Source organism: Gambusia affinis, linkage group LG07, assembly GCF_019740435.1.
Source record: "Gambusia affinis linkage group LG07, SWU_Gaff_1.0, whole genome shotgun sequence".
Taxonomy (NCBI): domain Eukaryota; kingdom Metazoa; phylum Chordata; class Actinopteri; order Cyprinodontiformes; family Poeciliidae; genus Gambusia; species Gambusia affinis.
The window spans coordinates 29,945,979-29,965,959 of NC_057874.1; the positions used below are offsets into that span (position 1 = coordinate 29,945,979).

General features: G+C 46.9%; 2 protein-coding genes across 9 annotated transcripts in view; one reads left to right on the plus strand and one right to left on the minus strand.

The window, feature by feature from the left end:
* LOC122834528 (E3 ubiquitin-protein ligase RNF123) overlaps positions 1 to 16,518 on the plus strand; it is a 39,318-nt gene extending 22,800 nt beyond the window's left edge. For all 8 annotated transcript variants that reach the window (XM_044123041.1, XM_044123035.1, XM_044123036.1 and 5 more), the window contains 4 exons: positions 11,353 to 11,570; positions 13,726 to 13,820; positions 15,453 to 15,538; positions 15,811 to 16,518. In XM_044123041.1, the coding sequence (XP_043978976.1) occupies positions 11,353 to 11,570; positions 13,726 to 13,820; positions 15,453 to 15,538; positions 15,811 to 15,904 (493 nt within the window). In that variant the 3' untranslated portion in view covers positions 15,905 to 16,518. The remainder of the gene's footprint in view (positions 1 to 11,352; positions 11,571 to 13,725; positions 13,821 to 15,452; positions 15,539 to 15,810) is intronic.
* Positions 5,623 to 9,058, minus strand: amigo3 (adhesion molecule with Ig-like domain 3). The gene has a single exon (XM_044123044.1). The coding sequence runs from the start codon at positions 7,751 to 7,753 to the stop codon at positions 6,266 to 6,268; it is 1,488 nt and encodes a 495-aa protein (XP_043978979.1). The 5' UTR covers positions 7,754 to 9,058; the 3' UTR covers positions 5,623 to 6,265.
* Positions 16,519 to 19,981: the final 3,463 nt, after the last annotated feature.

Below are 19,981 nucleotides of genomic sequence, written 5' to 3' on the forward strand. Positions count from 1 at the left end.
CTAATTAAATTTGTTCAGTTTTGAGCTGCAGGCTCTTTGTGTGACATGGAGTCCAGACAGTTTCTGGAATAAATGTTTCCATCACATCTGACAGGAGAGGAGCGGCCATATTGAAACAAAACTGAAACATTACTGGAGTTTTGTTTTGGATGCATTTTGGACGTGTTTTGTATTCCTCCATGCGGACAGGTGGGCAGCAGGCCTCTGCTGACGTCTGTCGGCTCTGACTCACTGTTGGTCCTGTCAGCCCGGTGTCTGCAGCGCTGCCCGCAGAGCCGCTTCACTCTGAGTGCTTCTCTAAATGTCAGACAGCTCCTTTAAAGAGCCCAAGTGTTTGGAGGCGGTCTGGTTCGCTGAAGGTCAGAGAGCATCGCCTCCTCTCTGGGTCATCAAGCTTCTGTCTGTCCAGCCTTTATTGTTCTCTATTAATCGTGAACTCTGACCCTGACTGGGCGAATCTTTAGCAAGGCTAGCTTGATGCTCAGCGTGGTTTTGCTTCCGCCTCCGGGTCAGAACCAGTTATAAGGTTTACTAATGCATTAATATTATAAATATAATACTAACTCAGCCATACACAGACTTTCTGAATGATCACAGCTTTGGTTTTCCTTTAGCCAAGATTTAGTCACATGAAAAAATGTTTTAAGTTTTAAAATTTTTACATGCAGGAGCAACAAGTTTTAAAAAATATGAAAATGACCAGACGAGTTTCTACATAGTTCTAACGATCCTCTACTGACTGAATCTGTTTTACGTTTCTACAAATGAACTGAATGCATCAGGAGGTAACTTATCGACACACTTTAACATGTATAAATTACAGCAACTTTCAAAATCCATTCGGTTATGTTTGTCCTGGATCAGACGGGGATGAGACCTTAGTGGTTTTTGTCCATTATTTTTATTGTTTGGTTGAACAATGAGGCAGTTAATGGTATGAAATAAATATGAAATATGAGGGAAGATCCTGGCATTCATCCACCGCAGAGCCGCCTGCACAGGAATATAAGGTCCTATTCATTTCAAACAACTATTTCTGACCTCAGTCCAGCTTCCTCTTCCTCAGGCTTCATCCCAGGTGAGTTTGCTCCTCAGATTGTCTTCATCAGTGCAACTGCGCCACATCAGGACCGGTAGTCCCCGCCCCCGCTGTGAGACAGATCGATGGAGCTCATTATGATCCATCAGCTGCAGCAAAGAGAGGAGCTCTCAGCTCTCAGCCTGCCTCAGATTAGATTCAGCTCCAGGATAATTAGCTTAGCAGCTTCACAGAATCAGAGGCTGCCGCACGCAGCCTGTTGGCTTTTTCCATCACAGCGCCGTAGTTTCCAGGACGTAGACCTGGCCTGCTGGGGAACGCCGATCTGCTGTGAGGTCTGCAGACCAGCTGAATTCAGTCCTGAGTTTTACCTGCAGGTTTACTCTGCAGTCCAGCTCAGATTTCTCAGCTCAGGACCTGGTTCTGTTTCAGCAGAACCGATCTGTTCTGATAACTCAGTGCATCCACTGATTTATTATGACTCCGCAATAACGATAAAGGTCATTTTATTTATATCGCACATTTTCAGCAACAAGGTAACACAAAGAGCTTTACAGGATTTAAAAGGAAATACAAACCAAAAGAAAGAGGAAAAAGCTGATAATGTTGATCCAGATAAATAAACTGGATTCTCCTAGTCAGGGTTGGTAGGTAAGTATAAGTAAGGATCCTCTAGTCTAATTCCTTTTCTGGGTTGGGAGAATAGGAGTCTAAAAAAGTGGTTGCTAAAGTAGTTTTTCTGGGTTACAAGTTCTAATCCCTGTTCTGGGTTGCCAAATAAGTGCAAGTAAGTAAGTATCTTCTGGACTTCTGGGTTGCTAGATAAGTATAAATATTCTCTGGACTTTCTAAGTAAGCTCTAAATTTGTAAAAGTAATGAGTACTGCATAGTTTCGTAAGTAATAATAAAAACTAAATGTTCTCGTTCTAGAAGAATTTTTTCTGGATTATAAGTTTGTTCTAATTCCTTTTCTGGGTTGCAATAATAGGAGTCTCTCTGCATAATAATATAAAAATAATCTAATATTGATCTAAATAGTGAGTAGAGTTTCTAAAATATAAGCTAAAGAGTGATTAATAAACTAAAGTCTCTGGATTATAAGTTTGTTCTAATTCCTTTTCTGGGTTAAAGTGAGAACTTCACAGTTTCTAAATAATAAAATAAAAAAGAGGAAAGGAGGCATTAGGGCAAATGGCAACATTCAGACAAAACAAAGACATGAATGGAGGCGGTGACATCACAGGGCCAGGAAACCTCGTTGCTCAGCCTCCCGACAGAATCTGATAAGATGTTGTTACCAAGGCATGTCCTTGTTAGCGCTCAGCTCCACAACTGCATGGATAACAGGAAGGGCGAGGTGAGGAGGAGCGTTATGTTTCCATATATTCAAGGACTCCCACCTGCAGGTGGCGGCGTTTCCCTCTTCTCCTCCTCTGCTGCCTCAACTTCCTGTCTGCTTATCGTCTGCGATTGATGTTAATAGTAGCAAACATTGATCGGTTCTTTATAGGATAAAATGTTTGTGTTCAATCTGTTCGTTTTTTTCTTTTTGTAGATTTTCTTTTTAAGAGGGCAAAATATTTCTGAATATTTATAGAAATCAGTTATTTCTGTAGGAAAAGAAAACAGTTACAAAAACGGCTCTGAAATCCTGGAGGGACTTTAACTCGGGTAAAAGTTCAGATTATCTGTGTTGTTAGTTTGGCTAATAGCCTGCTAGCTAACAGGCTGCCCCTCCCCCACCTGCTGCTGGACTGAATAAAAATGTTGAGTTAATTCATGTTATCAATGATATCAATTAATTGCATTTAAAAAATTAAGGAATATTTTCAATTAAAAACTCAGATGACAATCTTTTCCCAGTGAAATAATCTACCAGAAGAATTAGGAGATTTTTCATCAATGTTAAGTCATTACTGATTAAAACCAGCTCCGATATCTCACTGAAAAGCTACTTGTTGCTTAGTTTTCTTATTTTATGTTTACTAAGATGTCTTTGTTAGATCTAGACAAAAAGTTCTTGGTAAGAGTTTGTGTTTTTGCAGAGTGTGACGTTACTATAAATTTCTTTAAAACAGCAGAGATAATGTTGAAATTAGGAAAAAAAACTTGTAAGTTTAAATCGGCAAGATTTAACTGCAAAAAACTTCTCAAAACAAGTAAAAAAAAGAAAACAAGATGTTTTGTAAAAGGTGAAAAATTCTACTGGGTTATAAAATACAGAATTATCAAATTAAATCAAACTCCTAGAACTTGATCTTTCTTAATTCAAGTGAGATATTTGCACTAGAAACCATAAAAATACTTGGTAAGATTTTGCATTTTTGCAGTGAAGATTCAGACCTGTTGGTCATGCGGATCACAGTTGTTGTCATGACGACACAGTCATGTGACCGCAGACGATCAGAACCTGGAATAATCCGAGCCGCTCCTCTTTCCTTCATCATAACGTTTATTAGGAGACATCAGAAGCAGCTTTCGCCTCGTTTCCCAGCATGCACTGCTCTAGCCTTCAGATTACCCACAATCCCCGGTGTCTGCTCTGACTCTGTGACAGCTGCTGCTTTCATGCAAACTGTGATGAAGACTCCTCAGGTTCTTCTTCTGTTTTCCTCATGCATGTTGACGAACGGCTCAGAGCTTCCTGTCATGAGGAGGATGAGGAGGAGGAGGATGAGGGGGATGAGGAGGAAGAGGATGAGGAGGATGAAGAGGATGAGGAGGATGAGGAGGAGGAGGATGAGGGGGATGAGGAGGATGAAGAGGATGAGGATGAGGAGGAAGAGGATGAGGAGGATGAGGAGGAAGAGGATGAGGAGGATGAGGAGGATGAGGGGTTACTGATGGAGGGAGTCGGAGGGCTGGGAGGAGCAGGGAGAGAAGGGGTGAGATGGATAGATCTGAGGAAGAGGAGAAGGATGAAGAGAAGAGGAACAGAGCGTTAGCTTTAGCAGAACTTTATTCAGTTTATCTCAGCTGGAGTTCAGTTCTGGTTCTGATGGTTCTGATTCTGCAGTCTAACATGTGAAGCAAAGGTCTGCACCTCCAGATCCGCTGAGTCAGATGGATTAGAACCAGAACCATGGACCGACCTGGAACCATCACCTGGTGGTGAGCTGGTTCTGTTGGGAGTCTTGGACCCACTGGACTGGTTCTGGTGGAGTTCTGGAAGTGTTGGAACCTGGTTCTGGTGGAGCGTTGTGTCTGTGTCAAGCTGATGAATGATTTAGCGGCTCTTCAGTTGAAGTAAATCCAGTTGGAGTCGCCATCAATGTTTGATGCTGTGAGTTTCAGTCGGTGAGAGCAGATCGGGGTTCTGATCCTCCTGCCTCTCAGGATGGTTCCGGTTCTGGTTCTGGTCAGATGTTGGAGTGAAGCTCAGACGTCCCCGGCTGGATTGACGTCCCACCCGGAGACGCTCTTCCTGCTCTGTCTTCGTTTGTTTTTGGCAGATTCAGATGATCCAAACGTCCTCCTCTGGACGCTGACCTTTAACCTCTGGACGCTGACCTTTAACCTCTGAACGCTGACCTTTAACCTCTGAATGCTGACCTTTAACCTCTGAACACTGACCTTTAACCTCTGGATGCTGACCTTTAACCTCTGGCTGCTTCCAGACGGGGAGGATGCTAGTTTCTGCCCCGACCAATCCGCTCTGTTGGGACACGGAGACGCCGACGTGCCGGTTGGCATGACAACACAAAGCTGTGCCAGCTCTTTCTGGGTTGGTGTTGCATGTGCTTCCTGTCCACGGCTCGGTGGGATCGTGACCCGGCCCGGCTGTAGAACCCAGAGGTTCTGGTTCCGTTTGGTTCTGAGGAGCCATCGGTTAAAGCCGAGTCGCCACGGCAACGCCACTTCCATGTTCCCTCGTCGCTCCCAGCCGAAACGTCTCGTCAATATTTCATCACCACTCGCTTCCCCTCCATCTTACTTAAGAGCTTCCTGCTGTCCGCGGCTCAGCTGGGATAAACATGGCAGGAGGAAGATGAGGACCCACTCAGGGGTCAGAGGTCAGGGGTCAGGCTCTTTCCTCATCATCAAGCCTCTGATGGCTTCAGTGGGAGTTTGGATCCTGCAGGCGTTTCTGACCTGAAACCCCACTGAGGTCATCTACAGCAAGGGAGTTCAAAGTGAGGCGCAGGGGCCATTTACAGTCCCTGGAGTAATTTTGGATGGCCCGTCAACAACAACTGATTAAGTGTAATCAATTTTGGCAAAACTAGAACTTTAAAACGATAATCTACTGGTCCTAATGAGAGAACGTCATGCAGGATTAGACCTTCAGGCTGAGGTTGGAGGCGTCGTGTTGCATTAAGAGACTCAATGCGACTGAGGCTACCACTACCTAGCTGCTAACTTGTCACTCCTAGCTAGCTAAAGCTAGTGTTCTTGATGACGTTTGTAGATTTTATGTCTTGAAATAAAAAATCTTAAATTTGAGTCAGTGAAACCTGGAAGTATGTAAAATGCCAATGGGAAGTTTATCGTAAATAATTCATCTGATTTACTTTGTTTTTAAGTTCTTGTAGATTTAATGCCATTATTTAAACATGTAGTCAGTTAATTATTAATTTGCATCACCATCTAAAGGGACTCTGAGTTACTGAGGATTTAAAGCTGCAGAACCAGCAGCAGAGGAAACCTGTGAATTGTGTGGGAGAAAGAAGAGACCTGCTGCTGGCAGAACATGCAGAATGTGGCTGCATGCACACACACACACACACACACACACACACACACACACACGCACGCACACACACACACACACACACACACACACACAGAAACCAGGCAGGTTGGGTTTGGAGGTTTATTAGGCGATACAGACGAGGTGCAGAGGATGCAGTGAGAAGATAGAAACAGAAACCAGGCAGAGTGGAGGAGGGAATCAGAACCTCTGGATGGTTCTGGTTAATCGGACCCTACATGTCGGTTTGGTGAACAGAACCAGGAAGCTACAGAACTCTAGAAAACAGGTTGGTACTGGAAGGCGTTGCTGCAGTTAAAGGGACGGGCCGTGCTTAAAGGGACGCAGCGTTTCATGCTCTGTCTTTGGTCTGGACTCGGCCGGTTCTGACCCGTCACAGTGCGCCGGTTCTGGGCTCAGTGGTCGGACCTGAGCTAACAGGATTCAGGGTCAGAATTGCACTTGTTGTTGGTGAGGGGAGGGCGTGTTGGGGAGGAAGTGGTGAGGGGCTGTGCCATCTCTCTGAGTCCTGTCGCTATGGCAACATGATGGGCGTGTCGGAGAAGACGGACATGTAAGAGTCCGTCTCCCCTGCGCGCTGCTGAGGCTCCGCCCTCAGCCGGCCGTTCTGCTGCTCTCTGATTGGCTCCAGAAACACCACATGCTTGTTGCTACTGACCTTGCGGCCGGGGCCCTCGGTGGACGCCGGCGGCGTCGGCGTGAGGATGGAGGACTGGGCGCTGCCCGCCCCGCCCTCCTTGCCGTGGCTCTGGGCGGAGGCTGCCAGGGGGCGGGGCCTGTGCCAGGGGGGGCAGCGGCAGGGCGTCAGGTACAGGTAGACCAGGACCAGCAGCAGGCTGACCACGCAGCCCAGCAGGGTGGTGAAGCCTGTGTTGAAGGGCTCTGCGGCATCAGTGGCCGGCCGCGGCAGCACCGTCACGTTGACCTCCCGGGAGTCGTTCAGCCGCTTCCCCTGCGCCACGCACACGTAGATCCCAGAGTCCTGCTCTTGGGGCGCCACCATCACCAGGCTGCCGTTAGCGAACATCCTGATGGAGCCGTTGTTCCCGGGCGGAGCCAGATACTCCAGCTGCGGCGTGAGCCAGAAGAAGGTGGCGCCGTGGCCGGTCAATGACGTGACGCAGTGCAGCAGCAGCGGCACCCCGGCCCTCACTGACACACTGGCCTCTTGCTGCGGCGCCGCCGTCACGTTGCAGCGCTCGAAGTAGCGCCGGTGCAGGAAAAAGCGGATGCCGCTTCGCTGGACTCCAGCGACCAGGCAGACGTGCTCCTGCCGGAAGAACCGGACGGACGGGAAGCCTTTCTGCTCCCACAGCCGGAACAGGGCGAACATGGCGCAGTCGCACACCAGTGAGTTGTTGTGCAGATAGAGCCCCCCCTGCAGGGCCGGCGGCAGGTCAGAGATGTCTGCCAGCGGCAGCTTGGGCAGCCGGTTGGAGGACAGGTCCAGCAGGGTCAGCTGCCGGAGGCCGCCTGTCTGGACGCTGAAGAAGGGGAAGTCGGTGAGGCGGTTGTGGCTGAGGTAGGCCTTCCGGAGGCCGGTCAGTCCGGACAGGGCAGTGCTCTCCACATGCTTGATCCTGTTGTTGAACAGCAGCAGCTCCTCCAGCGCCGCCAGCTCCTGGAAGTCGCTCTGCTTCAGGACCAGCAGCTGATTGGACGACAGGTCCAGGTGTCTCAGGCGTCCGGAGGAGTTCCTGAAGGCGCCGGGCCGGATGGCGCTCAGCTGGTTGTGGGCCAACCGTAGCACCTCCAGCTGCAGCAGCCCCTGGAAGCCGCCGGGCTCCAGCTGCTGGATCCGGTTGTGGCTCAAGTCCAGGGTGGCGGCGGAGGCCGGCAGCGCTGCGGGGACCCGGTCCAGGTCCAGCGCCGGGCAGCTCAGGATGTCCGCCGTGCAGAGGCACCGGGGCGGGCAGGCGACGCACTGAACCGCACTCAGCCGCACACACACCATCAGAACCACCAATGGCCACTGCGCCCCCTGCAGGACGGCGGCTAGCATGATGCCTCCAGCAAACTGAACTTTACAGCAGAGTCAGAGCCGGTCACATCCTCCCGCTCTGGGCTTCATCTCATCTCCAGTCGATGTTCTGAGACGTTCAGACCTCTGACTGTTTCCCGTCTCTCATTCTCACCAGGAAACTCTTGACCTGACGAAGGTGCACCAATCTCTCTGGTCGAGCTCAGAACCCAAACATTAGCTCAGTCCAGCCTGAAGAATCGGGAGGTTCTGGTTCTGGACTCGCTCAGCTGGAAACCGGATAGGATCCAGGAAGTTGACCCACTGGTTTCCCAGTTTGGAAGCTCCCAGTCGATGCTCTGCTGTCCCGTCCTGCCGGCGCCGCCGCTCTGAGTTACAGCAGCATCCTGTCCGCCCGGCTGATTTAATGTGTGTCGGTGCTGCTGATGCTCAGAGACCTTAAAGTTCCTGCAGAAGCGGTTCTGTTCTGGTCCGGATCTCAGTGTGTTTGCCGTCGCTGCCTCCGTCTGATTGCTGCTCATTTGTGAGCGCTGTCTGCCTCTTGTGGTGCTTTTCCAGCTCCTCCTCTCCTCCGCTGCTCCAGCCCTCCGGACCCCCTCCGCCTCTCTGCGTTCCCTGCTCTGCTCGCTGTCTGTTTGCCTCCTGCTCTCACTTTGTTTTCACCCTCTCTGATGGCTTATGCTGCCACAGAAGGAGCCGTGTGAGGCGCATTTCACGGCGAATCTGATTGGCTCCTGAGATGTGCAAATGAGAGCTGCAGCTTGGGAAGCAGAGGATAAATTTGGGAGACGATGTTTGCATCCCATTTGTTAAGGTCCCATCATCACTGCTTAACATCCGTCCTGTAAAATCATTTATCTCCATCATTCCACAATTCAACCAACAATAAAATCTATTTAAATGCATGCAGCTAACAGCTGTTAGCTTAAATATAGAGATGCTAGCATGAGGAGAGTTAGTCTGACTACATTGATTGATTAATGGAACATGTTGGACCGGTTCAGATAAAAATGGTTGGTGAATTCGTTTTCCAGTTCTAGTTGGTCTGAGAATCTCAGGGTTCCACAGAAACCGCTAGGCTCAGCGCCGAGAGCAATGATGAGAGGAACTAAAGAGCAGCTGCTCAAATTGATGGAACAACCAGCTCATAATCTCCAGAACCACCGGCTCCAGGTCCATGACTTTAACAGCCCCAATGACCCAAACAGCCTAATTACTGACCCCAACGGCCCTATTGGTGACCCATCGGCCCTATTGGTGACCCAACGGCCCTATTAGTGACCCATCAGCCCTATTGGTGACCCATCGGCCCTATTGGTGACTCCAACGGCCCTATTAGTGACACAACGGCCCTATTGGTGACTCCAACGGCCCTATTGGTGACACATCGGCCCTATTGGTCACCCCAACGGCCCTATTGGTGACACATCGGCCCTATTGGTCACCCCAACGGCCCTATTGGTGACACATCGGCCCTATTGGTCACCCCAACGGCCCTATTGGTGATCCATCGGCCCTATTGGTGACCCATCGGCCCTATTGGTGACCCAACGGCCCTATTGGTGACACATCGGCCCTATTGGTGACCCCAACGGCCCTATTGGTGACCCAACGGCCCTATTGGTGACCCAACGGCCCTATTGGTGACACATCGGCCCTATTGGTGACCCCAACGGCCCTATTGGTGACCCAATGGCCCTATTGGTGACCCAACGGCCCTATTGGTGACCCAACGGCCCTATTAGTGACCCATCAGCCCTATTGGTGACCCATCGGCCCTATTATTGACCCCAAGAGTCCTATTAATAAATCGTCAAAAGCCAATCATCAATACACATCAAATATTGCAGATTAATTTTGAACAATGTTTCAATTATTATGAATCAAAGGCAGTTATTAGTGGTCCGAAGAGCCGTATTATTATGATGGTTCTGACTAACACATGTTTCTTGGTAGGGTTAGGGTTCAGATTTGTTTTGTTTTGGACAAACATCTCGGAGGAACAAGGCAAGAAGTCCGGTTGCCTTCCTCTGAAGCTCCCAGGTATGAACTGGGCTGATTCTGATTCCAGTCTATGTTTTTCTGACTGATCTCTGCCCAGAGGTTCATAAAGAGCTGGTTCTGATTCTAGTCTTTGTTGGATCCTGTCCAGAATTAGTTGTCCAGGTGAAACATGTCCTGATGTTTTCCAGGAAGCAGCAACTCGTCTTTCTGCTTTTTATTCATTCAAATGAAATCTGAATCTTCTGCAAACAGTTCCTGTGATGCACCTGCTGATCTGAGCCAACCTGCAGCTCGTCGTCCGCCTGGTTGGTTCTGAATCGCTTCTTCTTTGTGTTTTCAGAACTATTCCCAGCCTTTAGCCCGACTTCATGCTGAGCTGTTTGGAACTGGGTTTGGTTCTCCGGGCTGGGAACTGTGGCGCTCAGACCTTGTGGTTTATGTAGCGCTGATGGAGGTGATCTACAGTCAGTCACATGACCTGACGGTGACACCTGGACCTGCAGGGCCGTTTACAGAACCGGCGCCACCTGCAGGACAGCAGGTTTCACTCATAGAGCTGCTGCTCAGTCTGTCATGACTCCTGATGGCCAGTAGAAAATCTGAAATTAAAGTTGCAGAAAATATATTTTCTCTTAAATCTGCTGTTTTTAAAAGAAAAGGCTTTTAATTTGAAGGTGACTGAGGAGCTTCTGTAGCTCCGGATGAGACAGTAAGAGCTGCATTATCATAGTTATATTTATCATCTTCATCATCATCATCAGCTCCTGTTTTCCACTGACGCTCCTCCTTGACTTTCAGCTTTTATTGTGAAGGAGCTGAACTGAAGGTTTCCAGAGAAGCTCAGGGTTGCAGAGGCCCCCAGAGTCCCACAGTGGAGATTAATATTCATGCAAAGTGCAGCGTCTTATTAACAAAGTGCGGCTGAATAATCAGGCTTAATGAGAGCAAAGCTGCGAACGGAGCTGAGCGCAGTGGGACTCTGAGGCTCAGGAAGGTTCAGATGAAGAGGAATCGTCTTCCTCAGATCTCTCCACCTGCTGATGAAGCCGAGACCCTCCGATCAGAACCGGGCCTGTCACCATAACGGACTTTACCGGAGGATAAACTCACCCAGAAATTATTGCAATAAACTAGAATATTGTCATTTTGAGACTTTTTGCAACTAATATCATAATAACAACATTTCTGAGTTCATCCTCTCAAAGATAAAACATTTTAATTTCTTAAGAGTTTTTAACACTGGACCTGGAAAATAGTTTAAATATTGAAAATAAGTAAATAAAACAATCTAATCCAATTAAGATGGATTAGGAACTCTGTAATGAAAGCAGGACTTTTGAAAAACCAAGTCAACATGACGGCCATGTTGGATTGTCGGTTAGAGCTCATAGTAGATAGTTAGTTCTTAGTTTGGTCTTATTGAAACTACAAACTAGACCAAAAATACTCAGTAAGATTTGAGATTTTGCAGTGCAGACATGAGGTCCATGTATAAGAATCCTTCTGACTCGTGTTTTGTGTTTTCTGGACAACCGGTTAGAAAAGTCAACCTGTCCAGGTCCGATGTGGAGACAGATTTCTGTTGGTGTCAAACGTTTTCGTGCTCCTCTCTGCAGAACGTCCAGAGCTGCCTCCGTCCTCCTCTCCGACCCCTGCTTCCAGCTCCACTCCATCCAGCACCTCCTGGGGGAACCGGCAGAGTCCACCGGGTCGTCCGCCCGGCCCACTGCCGCCGGCCGGCCCGCAGCCGGGCCTCCGGGTCCCTCTGCGGCGCCGCCGGCTCCTCTGGCTGCTGGGAGCGCCTCAGAGAGGAAACACTTCTCCCTGCATGCATGTGAGTTCACCGACACTCTGCTGGAACTGGGTCGGTTCTGGATCAGTCCATGGTTCCACCAGAACTTTGTCTTCCTTCAGCTTCTGTGCTCTCAGGTTGACCTTTAGCCGTTTAGTCCATTTTAGTCCAGCTTGTTTTAGGGGGATGAAATTATTAGTGAAATATTGAAATAATCGTCAATAAGTTTAGTGATTGATTAATCTGCAGTATGCAGGACTGAAAAAAGCCATATGCTGAAAAAACATGTTCATAGCAATAATTAAGCCAAAGCTGTACAAATATATAATAAACACTTTACATTTAGATGAAGACCTCATTGTCTGTAAACCTTTTTCTGCTGTCAGTTTACATTCAGTTAAAATTCACTAAAGGAATTCTGTTGCTGCAACATTTTATAAAAAGATTAAATAAAAAATCTTTAGAGTTTATCTGATTGATCGTTGGACTAATCAGTACAATAATCCATAACTGAAATAATCATTAGTTGCAGCCTCAGTTCGGTTCGGTTGTGAGGTGTGAACACTAATTGACCTTTGACCTCTGGTCCTCCAAATGTTGGTCTGAATTCGGTTGAAGTGAACTCTAGTTGGTTTGAATGTGAACGCCAAGTGGACCAGAAACCGCTCCAAAAGCAGGAAGTGAACTACAGCGCAGGGCATTCTGGGTAAATCCAACCAAAGCTAACATGCTAGCCTAGCGCTAGCAGCAGAAATGTCTCCTGGTCTTCAGCCAAAGACTAAAGAGAAATCCTCCAACACTAAAATCTGACGCCTCCATCTTGTTTCCATCTGGTGAAGAAGGAAGTTGCTCTCAGTGTCTTCAGAGGTTTTCCTGCAAACTTTCCATTTTCAATGTTTTTGCTCTTTGGGTCTCATCTGCTTCTGAAAACAGAAAAACCACCCAGATGTTTTTTTTTGGTGTCTAGAAACTGAGCCGTTTCAAAAACCTCTGGAATGTAACATCACAAATCACCAGGCTCTGTGCCGTTACCTAGCAACCACAGCAGAGCTCCGCCGTTACCTAGCAACAGCTGATAATGGAACAAATGTTGCAATTTTGGTGTCCAATCCAACCAAGTTTACCGGACTACCAGGTGGAAAAACAGCCACCTGATAGTTGATGATTATCTTGATAGACTGATATATAAATTGTACCAATACGGCCTGGACTGAACCGTTCTCAGTGGTTCTGTGATGTTTACTGTTGCCAGATGAGGGGGGGTTCTGGTTGCCACAGCATCCTGCTCTGTTGCCATGGGAACACCAGCAGTTTCCATGGCCACCCTCCGGAGCATCACGTGGAAGTCAGACGGTCCGGCTGTCAGACGGCGCCGGGCCACATGGACCAAATGGTGGAGAACATCTTGGTTCTGTTCCGGACCGTTAGAACCTGCAGAACCAGCTCCCTGAGTTCTGCCTGCATGCCGTCACGGAGCGGGAATCTGTTCCCTCAGAACATCAGCCTGGCAGCCGGCCAGCTCTGCACCATCACGGCTCAGATGAGGCGCTGTCAGCTCACCGCAGAAACACGAGCCTCTGATGGAGGAACTGGAGACACGGATCGAACACCATCAACTGGGGGGGAGAGAGAGAAGAGGAGGAGGAGGGAGAGAGAGAGAAGAGGAGGATCCACAGAGGAGACTAGAACAAGAACCGGGCCCTGCCAAGGTCCAAAGAATTGGAAGAGAACTTTCGAGGTTTAAAGATGTTTCGTGGTCCAGCGGTCCTGATGTCTCTTATGAGAAGAATCGGGTCAGTTCTGGTCTGGGTTCTACGGCCAGGGGTGGCAGGAATCCCATCAGAACCGAACCGAGCCATGAAACTTCTGGACCTTTTCTGCATCAGCCTCCTGACCCCGCAGTGACCGCGCTGTCTGGACCGGCGCCTGTGATCCCGCTGTGGCCATAAAATGGGCCATTAGCCTCTGTCAGGCTCCGCTCTGCGGGTTCTTAGGTCCGACCAGAACTCCTGCCGGGCCTGCAGAGGTCCGGTTCTGCTGCTTCAGCAGGTTTTCTTCTGACCTTCAGTTAGTCCAGAAGCAGAAACAATAAATTTGCTGGTATTTGAGGCTGTGACCCATCAGAACCACCAGAGGTTCTGAAGGTTCTGGTTCTGCTTGATGAGATCCGTTTCTGACTCTGTTTTCCTGCCAACAGACACCGACTACATCAGCCTGGAGGAGAAGCAGAAGGTGGAGGAGATGCTGGAGTTCCTCACCGAGGAGTCCAAGCAGGCCGCCGCCTCCACAGCGGTACGGTCACTTCCTGTCCCGGGGTCACTTCCTGTCCCGGGGTCACTTCCTGTCCCGGGGTCACTTCCTGTCCCGGGGTCACTTCCTGTCCCGGGGTCACTTCCTGTCCTGGATTTAATTCTTGTGGGTCTAGGTCTTAGTTTAGTTTTTATCAATTCAACTGAATCAGTTCATGTTCATAGTTCATCTCTCATTATCCTACTCTGTAAGTGACATCACTCCTAATTAACATATTCATGATGTCATCAGCAGCTTATTGAGACATTTAGCTCAAAGTGGCTCTGAATCAGAGAGTCAATCAAGGTAAAGAAAAGCAGCTTTTTCTGGGTTCTGTTGGAGTTCTGGAGGGTTGGGCTGCTCTTTGGAGCACCGATCAGAACCAGAACCTGCAGACTGGTTCTGTTCTTCATGAAGTTGCTTCAGGAACTGAAACCAACATATTTATCCAGCCTTTAGCGCTGCTGTAGCACATGATGTTAGCATGGTTAGCATGGTGAACCATCAGCCTCCATGTTTACATTCCAGAACCTTCGTTAACTTTGCCGACTTTCCCAGGTCCAGATTTTTCCACGATGGACAGAATCTGCAGGGAGATGAATTGACAATGTGATGTTTTCACCAGCGTTAGGGCGGCCATCTTGTTTGACAATCATTTTTTACAGCTCTGACTTCAGGTCAACTCTACAACAAAGTATTAGGGCCAGGTTACCATTTTTATTTTAATTAGGAGAATACTTTCATCAAATAACCAGTAGTATTAGGAGGAAGAAGTAATAATTTTATACGAACTCAACATGAAAAATAACAAAAACATTAAATCTTGTGAAATACTTCATCTTTTAAGACATCAAAGTTTTAATGGATCCCCCAAACTCTGAAGGTTTTCATTTATTAACGACTTTTTCTCTTAATTTCTGGTAAAATCTTTATTCCACAAACATTTTAACTGTATTCTCATTAAGTAAACATTTTGTAATCCAGAAAGGATGATTGAAATCAGATTGAAAATAGTTCTTACTTGTAAATATTTGGAAAATAAAATCTAATCAGTTTGGGTATGAAAAGTATTTGGTATTTTATTTTGAAGGCCTGGGATCTGGGAGGTCAGAGGTTAAACTGTTCAGCCTTCCTGTTCTCTGCTCAAAGACTCACTCTCTCTGAAGGAACAGCGCCCCCTGCAGACGGCCAATATATGCTGCGTTCGGTGATCAGGAAGGGATCCGCTTGGTTTCAGTCCAACAGGTTCTGATCAAATGGACCGGTTCTGGTCAGCAGCAGAACCAGACCATTCCTCTGAGGTTTCAGGATGTTTTCGGATCGGACCCGACCCGACCCGCTCCTCTTCATGCCAACAGGATTATTTCCAGAACCGGATCTGTTTCCCAGCAGGGGTTCTGCTCATTTCGGGCCGAACAACACGAGACTCTGGAACCCGCCGGGTCTGACGGAAAGGTCACCGCTCCGCTCCGACACGCTACGCTTCCTGCAGCACACTGTGACCTTACCGTGACCTTTAGGCTGCCAGCAGCTTCCTGCAGAACTGGACCGAGCAGAACCAGCACCGCGCTGAGACCCCAGCAGAAACCGGTTCTGGGTTCTGTTCACTCAAAGTTCTTCCTCTGTCTGTTTCAGCCGACCAGCGAGGAAGATCTCTGCCCCATCTGCTACGCCCACTCCATCTCCGCCGTCTTCAGGCCCTGTTCACACAAGTCCTGCAAGTGAGTCCACAGAACCTCTCAGAACCTCTCAGAACCTCTCGGAACCTCTCAGAACCTCTCAGAACCCAGGACCACTCAGACTCAATGTTTCATTATTATTTAAGAAATTTAACATAAGCTCAAAATTAGATTTTATCTTTTTAGTCGTGTGAACAAAATCTGCCAATAACCTGCAATTATATCCTCACTTTCAACCCCTTTGGGTTCCTCTGGTTCTGGTTCCTCTGGTTCTGGTTCCACTGTGTTCTGATTCCACTGTGTTCTGTGTGCAGAGCCTGCATCAATCAGCATCTGATGAACAACAAGGATTGTTTCTTCTGCAAGGCCACAATCACCGGAGTGGAGGACTACAGCAAGCCCTCCTAACACACACACACAGAGACACACAGAGACACACACAGAGACACACAGAGACACACACAGAGACACACACAGAGACACACACACACACACACAGAGACACACACACACACACACAGAGACACACAGAGACACACACACACAGAGACACACAGAGACACACACACACACACATACACACACATACAGAGACACACACACACACCTCCACCGGAGCTCCGCCCACTGTCCAACATGGAGGCGTCTGCAGCCAATCAGCTGGCAGCTCAACAGAAACTAACAGGTTGAGCTTTTATTTTGAAAGAGTCCTGGTGTGTGTGTGTGTGTGCGTGTGTGTGTGTGTGTGTGTGTGTGATAGCAGCTCTGACTCTGGACCGTTCTCCCCTTCAGAACCAGAACCGAGCCGATTCATGGATGAGCTGCAGCATTAGAAGCAGCTTGGTTCAGGTCCACTGTAGCTTCAGGTTCTGGTTCTGGTTCTGGAACTGGTTGAACATCTCTGAGTGTTTAAGAGCAAAAATGCAGCAACGGATCAGATGGTTCTGATCCAGATGTTGGTTCTGTTGGTGCGAAACTGCAGCACACCTGTAACCTGATTAAATTATTAATCCTGAACCAAACAACCGGGCCCTGTCTGCTCCTTTTGGACCCACCGGTACCACACACCGGTACCACACTGGGTTTCCATAGTGACATCATCACCAGGGCGGCCATTTTGTTCTCCTTGTCTTTCCTTGGACTCTGAGTTCAGGTAAACGACGATATCTGGGATCAGTTTTTACGTTTCCAGATTAAAGCAGGATTTTTTTTCATCAGAAAAAATAAAATCCTGATGAATGTTGAGCATCTTGTGAAGTTTCCTCTCAGCGGGACGCTGACGAAACCGAGCCGACGGTCGGAGCTTCGTCTCAGTGAGTCTTTCTCCTGCTCATGTTTTATGTAGAATAGATTATATTCTGATAATATTCTGATAATATTCTGGCTCTGCTGCTCCGACATCCGACTCTCAGAACCGAAATAAAACCGATGAAAGATGGATTCAAATCTGACAAATTTGAATCCACTTTTATTTTAAAGCCGTAGTGTGACTCTGTTTACCGAACAGAACCTGCAGGAACCACATCCCGACCTCACCGCTCCTCCTCCAGGTTCTTCAGTTTGCGGCTCCGGTCCAGAAGGTTCCAGGTTCTGCGGTACCAGACGAACCCGACACCGCTGGACAGAAATAGCTGCTCAACGATGACGAGGAAGAGGACTGCTGAAGGACGGTCTGGGAGTATTTATAGCAGAACCGGGCCGGTCCGTTTCACCCTGATGCAGAACCTGCAGAGCTAAAACAGCCTCATAGTTCACCAAAACAGAACCAGATCCACACTGGTTCTGATGCAAACACAAATATATCTCGGTTTCATTTACCTATGATCTCATTTCGGAGCAAACAGAACCTGGTGTTCTGGTCCGGTTCTGGTCCAGATGTTCTGTCTCCTCATCCTCACATCTTTTCTTCCTGCATTTCGCTGTTTAAAATCTGAAGAGGCTCTCTGACTTCAGCTTCAGGTATCGCCATGGCAACGCCAAACTGAACTCACCTGCAGATCAAACAGGTTTCCTCATCCTGCTCTGCAGATAAAATACCTCTATTATATTATATTATATTATATTATATTATATTATATTATATTATATTATATTATATTATATTATATTATATTATATTATAATATATGTTAAATCATATATTATATATTATATTTAAATTTAAATGACAGAAAAGGGAGAAAAACTTCTTGGTTAGACAAAAACTATTTAAAATGTTCACGTTTATCTCTATTTTTATCTAACATTTTTTATTTATGATTAAAAAAAATCTAAATGTTTAATTTTTGGACTGAATGTTTTTTTCACTTCCAGCTTTTTTAAAAATAAAACTTCTCGCTCAAATGAATGTTGGTTTGTTGTAACGTGAAGATGGAGAGAAAATATTTATCTGCTCAACCAGGTAATTTTACATCATGAATTATACTTTCCACATTTTAAATTTCTTATACAAAACAATCCCCGTTGTACAATATTAGTAATTCCTCCTGTAAACATCATGGGCTCCTGCCCATCCAGGGTTCTGTTCAGATCAGAACCAGGACGGTTCGGCTCATTAAAATGATCTCTTTAGATTATAAACCTGAGGTGAACGGCTGCGACAAACAGGGTTGCCCAGCAGTCATCAGTGAACAAGTCTGTTTGAAAATGAATCTCCAGGTCCGGCTGGGCCCACTGGGACCGGTTCTGCCTGTGAGTTCTGGTTAGGGGCCCAATGGACCTTACCAGAGGGGCCGCTTTTCATTGGCTGATGCTCATTCTACGTGGTCACGTGGGTGGCAGTCTCACAAACACGAGCTTTTCGTTAGCTAAGTACAGCATAATAGCAGTTCTGATACAACTTCTACACCTTGAAGCCTGTCTGCTACACAGTCTAACGTTAGCTAAACAGATCAATATGCAATGTGTATCTGACACACACTAAAGATTTTATTTTAGCAGAAAAGGCTTTGGACTAAACTGTTACTCGTGTTAGCCTCTCTAGCACCAAGTACAGCTGGTCAATCAACCATCGCTGTGTTCAGGGAAGCGCTGATTAATAATCCAGAAATAAATATCAAGCCTGGAAACTTGATATCGTAACGGACTGGATGTTATGTTTTTAACGTAATCTTTGCTCGTCTTGCGGGGCGCAGGCGGTTGCCACGGTAACAGGTGTGCTTAAACTACAAAGAGAGACAGACTAAAAAGGTACGAATGGTTTTGAGTTTATCACCTGTTCGGGTTATTTTACCTTTGTTTACATTTGCTGTGGCTCATTACAGCCGCTGTAGTTTCTAAACGTTGGACTAATTACCCTGTTTGTTTATGATTATACGTCATTCATAACAAACATCAAATAGAAAAAATAGATTTCATAAAATTTTAACAAACAAATGGCTTCTTTACCGTAACAGAGCTCTTTGGTTCCTCTTATCAGTCTGTAGCTTCTCATATTGAGGTCATCAAACCAAATTTCAGATCTACCATAACTGACCGACTGACACCTGCTGGCCTCAGGTTTGCAACCAGCTTGTGACTGAGAAACCAGTAACCTCCTCCCAGATGATGACATGAACTTGTTATTTCCTCTGTCCATTGTAGTAGCTGATATATTGTGAAAATCAGGTAGAAATGATGCACTAACGGAGTCATGTTTACATAGAAACAATGCGCTACGAGGCTTTGCTTGTGAGACTTGCGGTCACGTGGGTCGGTTGTGGGCGGAGCTTGGTAAGGTCCATAGTCGGTTCAAGCCTCTGGAGGATCCTCCACCTTGAGGCTCCAGCAGCTTCTAACAACTGTTTGCTGCTTTTTAAGGACATTTTAACAGCTGATTCTGGATCCCATCAATGTGTCCAACAGAAACTTTCCTCATTCTGCCTTCATCTGTAGAAACCATCTTGGTTCTGAATCAACAAATCTCTTCACAGAACGAAAACGCTTCAGTTTTCATTAATATCTCATGTTTTCATACCTTGTCATACGGCACTACACTGTCTGATGATTTCCATCAGCAGAGATCGTTTCTCTCTCCCATATTGATTGAAACCTGTGGCCTGCTTAATAATGTGGAACATCCTTCTTAAGTAGATTTCCCTTAATTGAGCTCATCAAACAAACTAATCAACCAACTCTCTGAAATTAATAATAGTGATTCAAAGACACACAAAACCATCTATACATTTAATAGCACAACAAAAAATGTATCTTTATGACACTTAAAGCCAGAACACTGGATGATGCGTTGGCATTTCAGTCATTAGATTTCAACCACAAAACAACATTGATTTGATGAATCTCTTCATCGTTGGATGCTTGTCTGATGGTTGATCCACCTCAACCAAAAATCAACCATTCTGACTAAAATTCAACCATGAATTACCATCTCCTGCTCTCTGGAAGGACAAGTCTTTCTTACCAAGACAAAATGGATCATATCCTAAATAAACATATTTTTTCAAGATGACTCATCTGTGCCAGCCCATTTAGGGCGTTAGCATGCTC

Coding starts and splice junctions, on each gene's coding strand:
- amigo3 (XM_044123044.1), bottom strand. CDS start 7,753: ATGCTAGCCGCCGTCCTGCAGGGGGCGCAGTGGCCATTGGTGGTTCTG.